This window comes from Diuraphis noxia, unplaced genomic scaffold (genome assembly GCF_037042655.1).
Source record: "Diuraphis noxia isolate RWA-SAM2 unplaced genomic scaffold, SU_Dnox_SAM2 contig0004, whole genome shotgun sequence".
NCBI classification, from domain to species: domain Eukaryota; kingdom Metazoa; phylum Arthropoda; class Insecta; order Hemiptera; family Aphididae; genus Diuraphis; species Diuraphis noxia.
In genome coordinates, this window is record NW_028301714.1 from 2,966,863 (window position 1) to 2,979,519 (window position 12,657).

General features: G+C 27.2%; 2 protein-coding genes across 2 annotated transcripts; both read right to left on the minus strand.

Annotated features, from left to right (window-relative positions):
* Positions 1–1,654: 1,654 nt before the first annotated feature.
* On the minus strand, positions 1,655–2,686 carry LOC149055488 (uncharacterized). The gene is made up of 2 exons (XM_089225624.1): positions 2,679–2,686; positions 1,655–2,303 (listed from the first exon to the last, which is right to left on the minus strand). The coding sequence occupies exons 1-2, from the start codon at positions 2,684–2,686 to the stop codon at positions 1,655–1,657; spliced, it is 657 nt and encodes a 218-aa protein (XP_089081750.1).
* A 4,837-nt stretch (positions 2,687–7,523) lies between these two features.
* LOC107167982 (solute carrier family 30 member 9) lies at positions 7,524–12,571 on the minus strand. The gene is made up of 3 exons (XM_089226104.1): positions 12,241–12,571; positions 11,298–11,386; positions 7,524–9,393 (listed from the first exon to the last, which is right to left on the minus strand). Exon 3 carries the CDS (start codon positions 9,387–9,389, stop codon positions 7,743–7,745), a length of 1,647 nt encoding a protein of 548 aa, XP_089082230.1. The 5' UTR covers positions 9,390–9,393; positions 11,298–11,386; positions 12,241–12,571; the 3' UTR covers positions 7,524–7,742.
* Between the last annotated feature and the right edge of the window lie 86 nt (positions 12,572–12,657).

Here is a 12,657-nt window from a genome sequence, read left to right on the forward strand (position 1 = left end):
AAAAATTCATCTCAAAAATATTCAAATTATTTAAATTTTGTAGTCAACATTTTAAAAATGTTTAATTTTTATAGCTAAGGATTGAAAATTTAGAACAAGGCACAGTGGCGTAGCTAGGATTTTTCTTTGGAAGTGTGGGGGCTGATCAATTTTTACAGAGCGGTGGTTTACCTAGGTTCTTTCATAAGCTTAACATGCAGAAAAAAATAGTAATAATAGCAGTGAATTTTCTTTTTATATTTTAAATACAATTTAAGACTTTTTTAACGATTTTCATAGACTATTAAAATAATTTTTTAACTTTCTCAATATTTATGAGGGCTGCACTGGCTCTCAGCTCCATGGCTACACTACTGGACCAAAATTTCTACAAGTAGTTAACCAAAAAATATAACTGTTTTAATTTAAAATTTCAAAATATATTATACTACGTCTTTCATACATATTATTACGGATAAACAATTTGCTATTAAAATTTAATGTGCTAAAGATTTTCAATATAAATTTGCTTTTCTGTGGTATACATAAAAATAGCATTATTGTTATGTTGGAGTAGGGGCAAAGCCTTTTTATGTAAATAGATCATATACAGTTCTAACTTCTAAGTCTTTTAAAATGGGGAGGAAAATGCTAGTATAAAATAAATATCACCTACCTAAGCTATAGTGTAGTAAGTATTCTCCAATTATATTTTAATCTTGTTACTGACATCTATTTCATAACAACCAGATATATCATTTATCATATAATCACTCCATCAGCTATGGGTAGATAACTGACAGTGACCTGTATGTTATAAAATTATATAATTAATGTATGATTTACAACAACGTCCAACAGGAATTGAGAATTGACGTTAATAGTAAAATAATACTCGCGTTACAACATTAACCATTATGTGTCGTCACTTACGTAAATTACCGGCCATTTACGTAAATTTGTATTTTACAAGGTCTTTTTCAACATTGGCCAAACTTTAACGTAAATACCTATCATCATGTTCGTCATTGACCGTACATATAGGGGAAGGCGGGGCAGTACCGTACGGTTAAGCTTCCGTGGCATATAAATCATGCAATTTTTAACGAAATTAAATTTTTTAAACTGATTAGGTTAGTTATCGAGCTTCATATCAAACATTAAATTAATAAATCAATGTATTTATACTACAAATGTAAATTACACTTAGCTATTGAATAATAAATATGGCATACCTGAACAATTTTTTCGCATATAAAAATTCACTATTTGAAATTTTGATAATATTTTAGTAATTGAATGTACAAATATAAAACGTATTTATTTTAAAAACGTGATATTAAAACACGTGTACTATCATATTCAATAAATAAACAAACAAAACGTTTCAAATCGTTGTATTCAGTTTCATAGGCGGAACTAGACATTTTAATTAGACTGGGCCACTCTCGAGAGTCGAGAGTCATTTTGCACTTAGAATACTCAAAGGAAATAAGAGTGGAGGGCGATAGGGAATATTAATGTTTTTTATTACAATATAAATGTATAACATGAGTATTTATTGATGTTATTTAAAACTAAATTATATCACTTATAATATAAACTTAAATAGTTAAATTTTACATGTAAAATACAGATAGTAAATATATTTAAATTGCTATCTTAAAATTAAGACTTATAATGCTAAACGACGTTCATATGGGACCATTATTTTAAATTCTTTGATCACATCATTAATGTCGACATTTTTGGCCATGGTTTGTTCGATATATGGAAGCATTAAATTTTCCAATCGTCCTTGAGTCATTGTCATCCGTAACTTAGTTTTAATATGCGTTAGCTTCGAAAAAGCTCTTTCACACGAAGCACTTGTGACTGGTATGACGGAGAAACCTTTTAATACTTTTCTATGCTGAAAAAAAATGGTCTCAATACCATTTTCTCGTAACCATTTTAACCAAAATGCACAGTCTTTATTAGTAAGAATATCATCTTTGTTTCGTGCCTTCAAAAGATGTATTTCACTTACAAATTCATCCTTTGATAAATCAAAATGATTTGTCAATAAATTAATGTCATCTTTGTTCAGTTCAAATTTCAACATTTTCCCCATTCCAGTAATGATTGAAGTGCTTTCTTGACTGAAACGTTCGTCAATTCCTTGTACTAACGAATCAATCAATGGATACATTGTAGTAACTCGGATTTCCTCTTTTTTGGTCTCAAATACAAACTGATTTTGCCAATTTTCATCTCTACGTGCAGGCAGTTTTCTAGGTCTGATTGATGGTATGTTTACGCCATGTTCTTCACAAATGTGCTGACTTAATTGTATAAATTATTAATTAGATACATAATATATATTTATATAATATTAATTATTAAGTCTGTTTAACTGGTTAACTTAACCTAACCATTTATGTATAATAATCTATATAGCTACAAACAGTAAGTGATATTTTTAAAGGATTTATTGGGTATTTAGGTACATGGGTCTTATATTCTATAATATTTGCTTGCACACCCACTAATATACACCAAGTTGTGACACTGCGAATTTCCATATATTATATCGAAGTGCATTTGGTTTGAAAACTAATAACTAGCTAATAAATACCTAGATCTTACATGTAGTAATGCTTTAGTATACAAATAATTAAATTTAACACTTAAAAATAAGTATAAAATTGTTAATTTACTTGTCCATTTTGATAACCAAGCATCTGTATCCTCAGTCCGTTCACCAGTAGGTATGGTCGTCAAATAAGTAAAAAGTATTAAACTATTAACTAATAACTATATAATGTCTATATTTGGATTATTCGATAAATGATTGACGATTAGGACATTTAAACACAATAATAATAAAAACGATAAGACCCGTACGGGACGCATGAACAATGAAAATAATATGGCGAGACTCGCAAAATGACATTTTCTAAAAATAAATATCAATAATTTAAAAACTTTTGATTATGATTTGATTTCGATGGCCAGTTGTAATACTACTAATAATATATTTTAAACATTTAAACTATTCTATTTATTACCTACGTACTTACAGTTAATTTCTCAAATTTTTTTCGCATTAATACCTAATTTTTTTATTACATTTAAAATAATATATTCTTAGCAAATGTATACTCTAATACGGAGCCAATTAGCCTGGGCCATGGCCCAGTTGGCCCAGGCCGTAGTTCCGCCTATGTTCAGTTTACTTCTATGATAAAAATTATTGATAATATTCCGATAATACGATTTTGCCCCGCATACGGTAATACCCCGTCATCCCCTACAGGGTAATTCTTTTATCAAACATCACTCATTATTTAAAAAAGTATTGACTTTTTCAAAATGTTTTTTTACATAGTTTTTCAAGTTGTTAAAAAACCAAAGTTTTTATTAAAAAATTATATTTATAAATATTTTTTATCCTTATAATTTTTTTAATTTTTTACTTTTTTGAATTACAACATAGAGTTTTAATTTCATATTCCAAAGCAGAATATTTTTCTAAGTATTTTGATTCATAAAAATTGAATTTAGGACGAGTAATTTATGAGTTATAAGTGTTTAAAGTTTAGACATGCGTAGTAGTTGGCAAACATTTTGCGGGGTAACCCCGCGTACCACTCCACTCTGCCATTCAAAACTTTAAATACTTATAAGTTATAACTCATAAACTACTCGTCCTAAATTCGACTTTTATGAATCAAAATACTGAAAAAAATATTATGCTTTGGAATATGAAATTAAAACTCTGTTGTCATTCAAAAAAGTAAAAAACTTAAAACATGAAAACGAAAAGGATAAAAAATATAATTTTTTAATAAAAACGTTGGTTTTTTAACAGATTGAAACCATGTAAAAAAATATTTTGAAAAAGTCAATACTTTTTTAAATAATGAGTATTGTTTGATAAAAGAATCACCCTGTATATCACAAGCAGGGGCGTATTTAGGGGAGGAGAGGGGTGTCTGGGAGCTACAGAGTACTATTGACTGTTGCTCCGGGCGGATAAGTAGGAGAGGGCGGCTAATTTTTTTATAATTTAAATTTGTATTTTGTATAATGATTAATGAGACGTAATTTTTTTGCTGCCCCTTGGTGTCAAATTCCTAAATACGGCCCTGATCACAAGTAAAATAAACTTTTATTTTGTTTTCATTTACATTTTACGCTGATAAGGATTAATCATTTTAGTTTTTTGGAAATATTATATTTTTCTAATATTTATTTTACAAAACGAAAGTTGTATTCTAAAAAAAAAAATTAAGGTTCATAAAAATCCGAGGCCCCTTGATAACGGAGACCAGAGGATTCCTATCCTGCCTAATGATAAATAATGGCTCTGTCAGCCGGCCAATCAAGCTTATAGACAGAGCTGCAGGAAAGATGCCGGGAAGTGCGGATGCAATGGAAGATCGGACCACGAGACTATTATTGGTTTTTACTTTTTAAGGATATACAATCGTTAATTTTTCATTATTTATAAATTATAATTAATAATTATGTAGGTACGTTATCATTATAGGACCCAGATTTATATGCAATAAAATTTTATAAAATATACAGATACACACCATAAATAATATGTAAAAAAGCGGGTAAGTGGATGTCGCTCTGCTGTACATTAGGTGATGGGGTGGACCTCTGACTAAGTTAGGTTAAATTTGAATGCAATGATAATTGATAGGTATCATTGCATACGACAAACTATTCTGAACGGAGATGATTTGTCAGTCTAGAATATATTATATTTAAATATTGTCATATTATATTCTATTTTGAAACAAATATTTTATTTTTTAATTAGGACGCATTTTGCATAAGGCATGGTTAATCAATTTTTCCAAAAACATTGCATATAGTTATCATAATTCATAATAATACCTTATATTATCATAGATATAGATATATTTTTTTTTTTTTTTGATTTTTATTAGCCTTCAGTCAACGACTATTATGGCTCAACAGTTACAATATTTATAATGATACAATAAGTTAAGTTAGCCTAAAAGGAATGGTCAAAATGTAATAAAAAGATGAGATAACAAATTAAATATATATATATCTATAAACTAAGAAATATGGATAATTAAATTGTAGATAAGCTTTGATATAAAATGAAAAGATAAAAAGGAGAAAAAGCAAAACCCAATCGCTATGGGCAGAAACGTTTATTAATGATCTCCGTAAGGATATTGATTAAAGGGGTAATTTTGAGGATAAATCGTTATCATTACGCGATTTCATAAAAATTTAAAACTCAAACGCTCAAAACATTTTTCCTATAATGATGCTTCAAATTTTCTCTATAGGCCTGTAGCTATTTGAAGCAAAACTTATGGAAAACTTAATGTTCAATTTTATAACCTTAGATATAAACACAAACATTTTTATGATTTTTCAACTTGAAAATTACTTGAAAATGTTCGCGTTTTTGACAGATTTCGTAAAAATTTGAACTATAAATAAACACGCTTATAAAAAATAATTGTAACTAACAATTTTTAATTTTTTTTAATTACAATAAGAACAACTCATAAGGAACCTTGTATTAAATTTTCAAGTTTTTTTTGGTCATCCAAAATTTTTAACCGACACTTCAAAAAAAAATTCTCATAAAAATCGAAAATTTCAGTTGTCTATAAATAACTCAAAAAAGTCAAACATTTTTGAAAATTTAACTGTATATCAATAACACTAACATAAACATTTGGTGAAAATTTCAAGTATTTATAGTGATTAGTTTTTGAATTACAACTATATAAATAAATCGATTTTTTTGAAAACTGTTGGAATATGTTTACTTTTGACCTCTATAATGCACCAAGGATAATCACTTTTACATCAGAAACCACCCCCAAAGTTTGAAATTGAAGCATTATTTCGACTAGTTATGCAGTACACAGACAAAAAAAAAAAACACATCATTGTAAAATCAATACATTCATTACTTCGTCCAGAATTTAAAATATGCAAAATCATTTTTTTCTATACAAATTAAAATCTATAATATGGTTTTGAGTAAAAATATTATGTAATCTAAATATATATACATAAAAAGTAATTAAAAAAAAAAAATACCAAATAACAATTTTTAATGACTTGTACAATATAAATATATGTGTATACTGTTATCTAATGTAGTTGCATTATTTTAAATTTACCACTAGAAAAACCAATATTTGTAGCTATTCATCCATAATTTATCGTTGTAGACATTATTTAGTTATTATAGACATATGCATTTTCTTTCAAATATGTAAACAAAATTAACCATAGAATAGAATCTACACATTATGAAACGTCGACATTTATGATCAAAATCATCCTAGGTGTATTGTATAAGAATATGCATTTGCATATAAATCCCTAGTTATCAATAAAATATTAAAGATATTTAAATTAATTTTTTTTTTCAAAGTTCAAAACAAAAATATTTTTTGCTAACGATAAAAAAACAATAACTAAATATTCTTGAAATACCCTTATTTACGATACTACTGATCAGAACAAATATTTTTCGCATTGGTTTTGCGATGTTTTAATTTTCAAGCAAATTATGGACATTTATAAATTATAGTACTTTACATACTCAATACTTATACTTGTTTTAAAATAAATATATAAATATATCACAAATAATCAAAATATCCCAAGTAAAAACATAGATAATATTTTTACCTTGAAGTTTAATGTTCCTGTAATTACAAGTTATAATTTATAAGTATGTAAAGCACTAAAGCTTCACAATTTAAAAATGTCCATAACTCGCTTAAAAATTAAAACATTGTAGAGAATTACAGGATTTTTCTTTTGTATGGGGTATGGTGGTATGTCTAGGATCAGGCCCGAAGGCCTAGTAATAATAGTAATATAATATCTGATTAATATGTAATTCAGTCTAGACTATCAAAAATGTGACGCAATTAAATTTGTGGCACACTCTTGGTAATAGAAATATTTTTTTGATTAAAATTTGTATATTTCAATTTTATGTAATGATTACATTTTTATTTAATAGCATATTGTATAAAATAAAACAAATTCAATCTATTGTTTAATATTTGTTTGTAATATTTAATATAACCTAAATTCTAATATGAAGATAAATACAGTTTAATATACATAAAACAGGTATCATACACATATTATTATATACATTTTTTTTTTCATTATTATATAATAGGTTTTAAATATCCTAGTTTAAAGATAATAACCTGTATATTATAGCTATATAAGCAATCACAGTTTAGATGCAGAATGATGAAAATGAACCTAAAAGAAGCACAATATATATTATCAATACTTAAATTAGAAGCTGTTTAACATAAGTAATATTCAACATAAATAATTATATTATTGTAAAATCATTTTACTTTTGACACTGACTTGATTTGTCCAAATTTAATACCATAAATTACCAATATCATTCTTTTAATTTCTGTATAGTTATATTTTTTCAATATAAATAATTTCCTCTTGGCTCTCATATTTAACAATTGAGTGGTTAGTATTTATAACACATAAAAAAAAAATCAAACTATATAAACATTTATATTGCATATAAGTTAGCAAAATATTACATTGCATACATTTAAGTTTATTATAACAACAAATAATAAGTTTTAAATTAACATGTAAAACAAGATCATATTTTACCATGTTATACAAAAACCTATTTGTTCGTAAGCTTCAGGAGTCAGCATTTGAAGTTATGAGGATAGTGTATTGATTAAATAAAAGCAAGAAAATATCTAAAGTATTTCTAAGTCACAGTGCCTAATTTCAGGAAATTTGGACCTTAGTTGCCATTCAATTCTATCAATTTCTCCACCAATCATGTCAATTATATTTTCACTGTGTTTCAATAAAAATGCCTCAGCGCAATCTGCATTTTCAATTGTACTCACCTCAGCCATTAATGCTTCAGGATCAAGTCTGTCTAGATATTGTTTAGCCAATTCTCTTCCATCAAAATCTAATTCAGCCTTATATCTAATCAAACTGTTTCCCATATCAATGCCTTTAACATCGTGTATAGCCCTTATCATAACATCAGATTCTAATTCAGCATTAATTTTGTTTAAATATGTTAGACTTATGGAACGGCCAACTATAGCTGATGTGTTTGTATAAATAATGAAGGAAGCAACTGTGCCCAAAATTCCGCCAACTAGTAATGATCCAACAGCATCTGGTATAGGAGTATTTAAATATGAAGTTAATGACATACATATAGCAGCAACTCCAATAGACAATACAGCAGCACAATCTTCTAATAGTACAACATTTACAGTAGGGTCATGACCTCGTAACACATATTGTAAGAAAGAAATCTTTGATTCTTTGGAACATTTTTTAATGTTATTTATAGCAACTGCTAATGTCGCTCCTTCAGATATAAATGAGCCACCAAGTACAAAATATGCCCAAAATAGAGAATCTAATGGTTCAGCATGAATAAGTCCTGTCACGCCATGGTAAATAGAAAGTCCAGAGCCAATACAAAAGATTCCTACTCCAGATATTAAAGAAGCAACATATTTCATGTTTGAATACCCATATGGGTGATATGAATCTGCTATTTGGACAGATTTATAAATACCAAATGCAAGAATTACTTGATTAATCGTATCAGCCATTGAATGTATGCATTCTGAGAACATGCTGTGACTTCCAGTGTAAAACCAAGCCAAACCTTTGAAAATTGTATTCATACCATTTATGAAAACAGCTGTCAAGACAACACGGCCAGAGTCACCAAATAGTCCTGATGACTTTTGTGTTTTGAGATCATTTTTATTTAAGGTCTGTCTACGGTTATTTCTTCTATGTGCTTTAATTGTAAACATTGTTTGTTGTTTTTTTTTCCTCTCAATTTCCCTTTTAATTAGTTGAGTTACTAAACCTTCTTGAGACCCCCAAACTTCAGATGCTTTGGCTACAACATCTTTTCGCCAATATACATTTATTGGAGGCTCGTCATCAAATGGAGATCGCCGTTTGATAGTTTTAAGGCCTTCTAGATCAGTCGATTTCAACATAAACTCAGTCATTGCACGCCGAGCAGTAATATAATTCCGATCAACAGATTTTTCAGGCCTTTGAACTTTATCAATATTTTTTTCAAAGCTGACTTTATCTAATACCTTTTTAACTGGAACACTTTTCAACAATGGGTCTTTTTCTTCTGGTTTAGCTTTTATATCATCATTACTATCATCATTAACAGTAGAAAAACATCGAATTGGCCACAATTGGTTTTTTGCAATAGAAATCTCATGAGTTTGGTATCTAGAAACATATTGTGATAACTTGCGAATTAGTATGCCATCATTTTTCATAGATGATAATATGATGCATTTGCACGGCATCCCAAGATTTTTGTAGAACAGCGTCATATTTCTACAATAAAGCATAATACAATTAAAATATATTACTAAACAAAATAGTATTTTCTTATTAGTCTTGTTAATATAAATAAATTATGATAAAGTAGAAATAAACTATATTATAATATCCATACAGGCGATATCAAACTGCGGAACTTTTCTTTTTTTTACGGAATTATTTTGTATTTTTTTAGAGGGGCTTAATCATTTTTTGGACGAAAAATTTTTTGTTGAAATCAGAATTTTGCGCACCAAGTTATTTTTGAAGTTATAGGTAATTAAACTTTTAAATTTATATAATAACTTTTGAATACCCATAATGCTAAAGAATTTTCATATTGAACTGTTGCGCAGTGATAACATCACATTTTTAGTATCTCAGAATACAGTGTTTAATATCCTTCTTATTTGTATTGTAGTATTATTTTGAACTTTTTATTTTTGTAAAACACTCATTCAGACACTAAAATCAAAAATGTTCCTGACTTAATGTGTAAAATCAACTCGGATAGGCTTCGGAATTAAATACAATTTTGTTAGAGAACTCAGGTCACTTTCCATGGCATTACAATCGTACTACCATTGTGCCTCGACTGCTAGCTCCACTGTTTTAATTATTTAATAACATAATATTATATTCTAACTTTGAAGGGTCATAACTTAAAACTATGCCAAAGCCCCAATTTTTGACTTCACTATCATTTTCAGCATACTTAACGGTGCTGCTCGGATATACGGTCTACCAACGGGACGCGGTCTACAAACATGTATGAATGTTCTTTGAAGAAATAAAAACATATTACTACCAATTATTCTACGAGAGTGTGAAGCTGGCTCTATTATTCATTCAGATGAGCGGGCAGCCTATAAATGTTTGAAAGATAATGGATATATTCATAACACTGTTAACCACCAGCAAAACTACGTTGATCCTTTGACGAAAGCTCACACTCAGAGCATAGAGAGATCATGGTTGGATGCAAAAACAAAAATCATGAAAACGATGAGAGGCACAACCATGCAACTTTTTCAATCGCATATCGACCACTATTGTTGGAAAGTTACTAGAAAAATAGAACCTGATTTATTTATTGCATTTTTGAGGGACATTAAAGCGGTTTATCGTTAAGGTTTTTATACATAAAATTATTTTTAATTTTTTTTACATAATTTTTAATTTTTTTAGTAAGATTTTTTGGCTTTTTTTAAAAATATTTTTGACTTATGACATTGCGTACCTATTGTATTATTCATTTACATACCATTATTTTTAATGATTTTTACTAATATACTAATAATTAAAATATTTGATTATTATTTTAATTTGGTTATTTATTTACATACTACTATAGTACTATTACTATTTAGTGTATATTATAGGTGTGCGGTCTATATAGAAAAATGTCGGTAGACCGCATATCCGAGCAGCACCTACTTAACTACATAAGTTTCAGGAAAAAAAAAATGGCAAAAAACAAGGTTTTAATTAGAAATATGCCTAAATTATAAATATAAATAGAAAAGTACTATACAATTACACTATTGTAGGTAAACAAGGACATTTTTTTTTTCATTTTCTTGTATTAAATAAATATTAAATGGGGAAACTAGAAGAATACCTAAGAATACCCTATATTTATATTGAAATTATATTCAATTGAATAAATATTAGATAATAACTATAAGAACAATTATGTTTTAACATAAATGTATGGCTTTAAGTTAATTTAAAATTCTCTTCAATTATTCTAAACTAATTTCCATACAGAAATGCTTTTAAAATTAGAATCTATTAATTTTATTTAATATTAGATATATGTAAAATAAAAATTTTGTACAATACAGATTATATATTAATATTTTTTACATTATTATATAGGTACGAGTACGTCTATCATAAAAATATATTTTTCTTACCTAATTTATACTTTTGAATCTAAATATAATTCTTGAAGGATGTTGTTCTAGATTTCCAATATAGATTAATATTGCTCCAAAGAGATAATCTACAAAAAATGATATATTAAGTAAATTATGTAATAATAATAATAATAATAATAATAATATGTAATAAATTAAAATGTATTAAAATTCTTAATGTAGCTAGGTGCACAGAATTATTTCATAGTTTTAGAAAAAAATGTTATGTGTTTTGTATAAAGAACAAAATAATAAAATCAATTGTTTGGTATATAAAATATAAAGTTAGCAGGTTAAAATATCAACTAACGTATAACAAGCCCCAAGCCAAATGTGATTAAAATAATTAATTTAGAAGTAAAAATTATATATAATAGCGTACAAACCTATCTATCATTAATACATTATTCGATTAAAAATAGGTAGATATAATACTATAAAATATATTTTGAATAATAATAATAATTACAACATTCACAGTATATTAATAAATAAAAAATTATTCTTAGATTTATAACATAATAATTATAATTTACAGTCGGTATTAATCATATAGGGATATAGGGATTTAATTAAATTATAAAATTTGAACAGGAGAAGTAGAGAAGTTATTGCAGTGTAAGGTAAATATTTTTAAAAATGTATACCTAGTTAAAATTCTGATATACTTATAAATTAACGAGCAAATCAAATTATTGCTGGTTAGGTACAGTCATAATGTGTGATAGGTATACTAATATGTAGTGTGCCTGTAGAATTACTATGAGATCAATAAGATTAGAAAAATAAGTGGGTAACTAAAAAAATTCTAACGCTTATTTTATTCTTCTACATTGCCAAAAAGACTATATAAGATAGATTAATTGATATAATAATTCAAGATGGCCACACAAATATGAAAAATTAACGAAAATAATATTATGTATTATGATTTACTTACCAGTATATAATATGATAAGTTAAGTTATCATAGTATTGAGACTTTCTAGTCTTGTTTGTATACTAAATATGCCAAATGTGTCGTTTTGTAATACAAATATCATCGACCTTCGCTCTAGTAAACATTATAACGGCCAACAATTGGTACTTGGCTGATCGCCGTATTAATATATTATAATAATTTCGAAACTGCAATTAGCGTACCTATTGAGCAAAAGTCTTACATTACAATTTTCAGTTTTCTCGTTCAATAGACTACAACTAAATGAGTGAAATGACGTCTTCTCAATTATGTCACAACTCATAAACTCGTATTTATTGTACCTATCAATTATCCAAAATCCAATATTTATTGCCATACAATGATAAAAACTTGTTGTTATCAATCGCCGATAAGAATTAAGACGTTTTTTGTCCA

Bases quoted from the DNA above. Each gene is read 5' to 3' on its own strand.
- LOC107167982 (XM_089226104.1), bottom strand. From the start codon at position 9,389: ATGACGCTGTTCTACAAAAATCTTGGGATGCCGTGCAAATGCATCATA.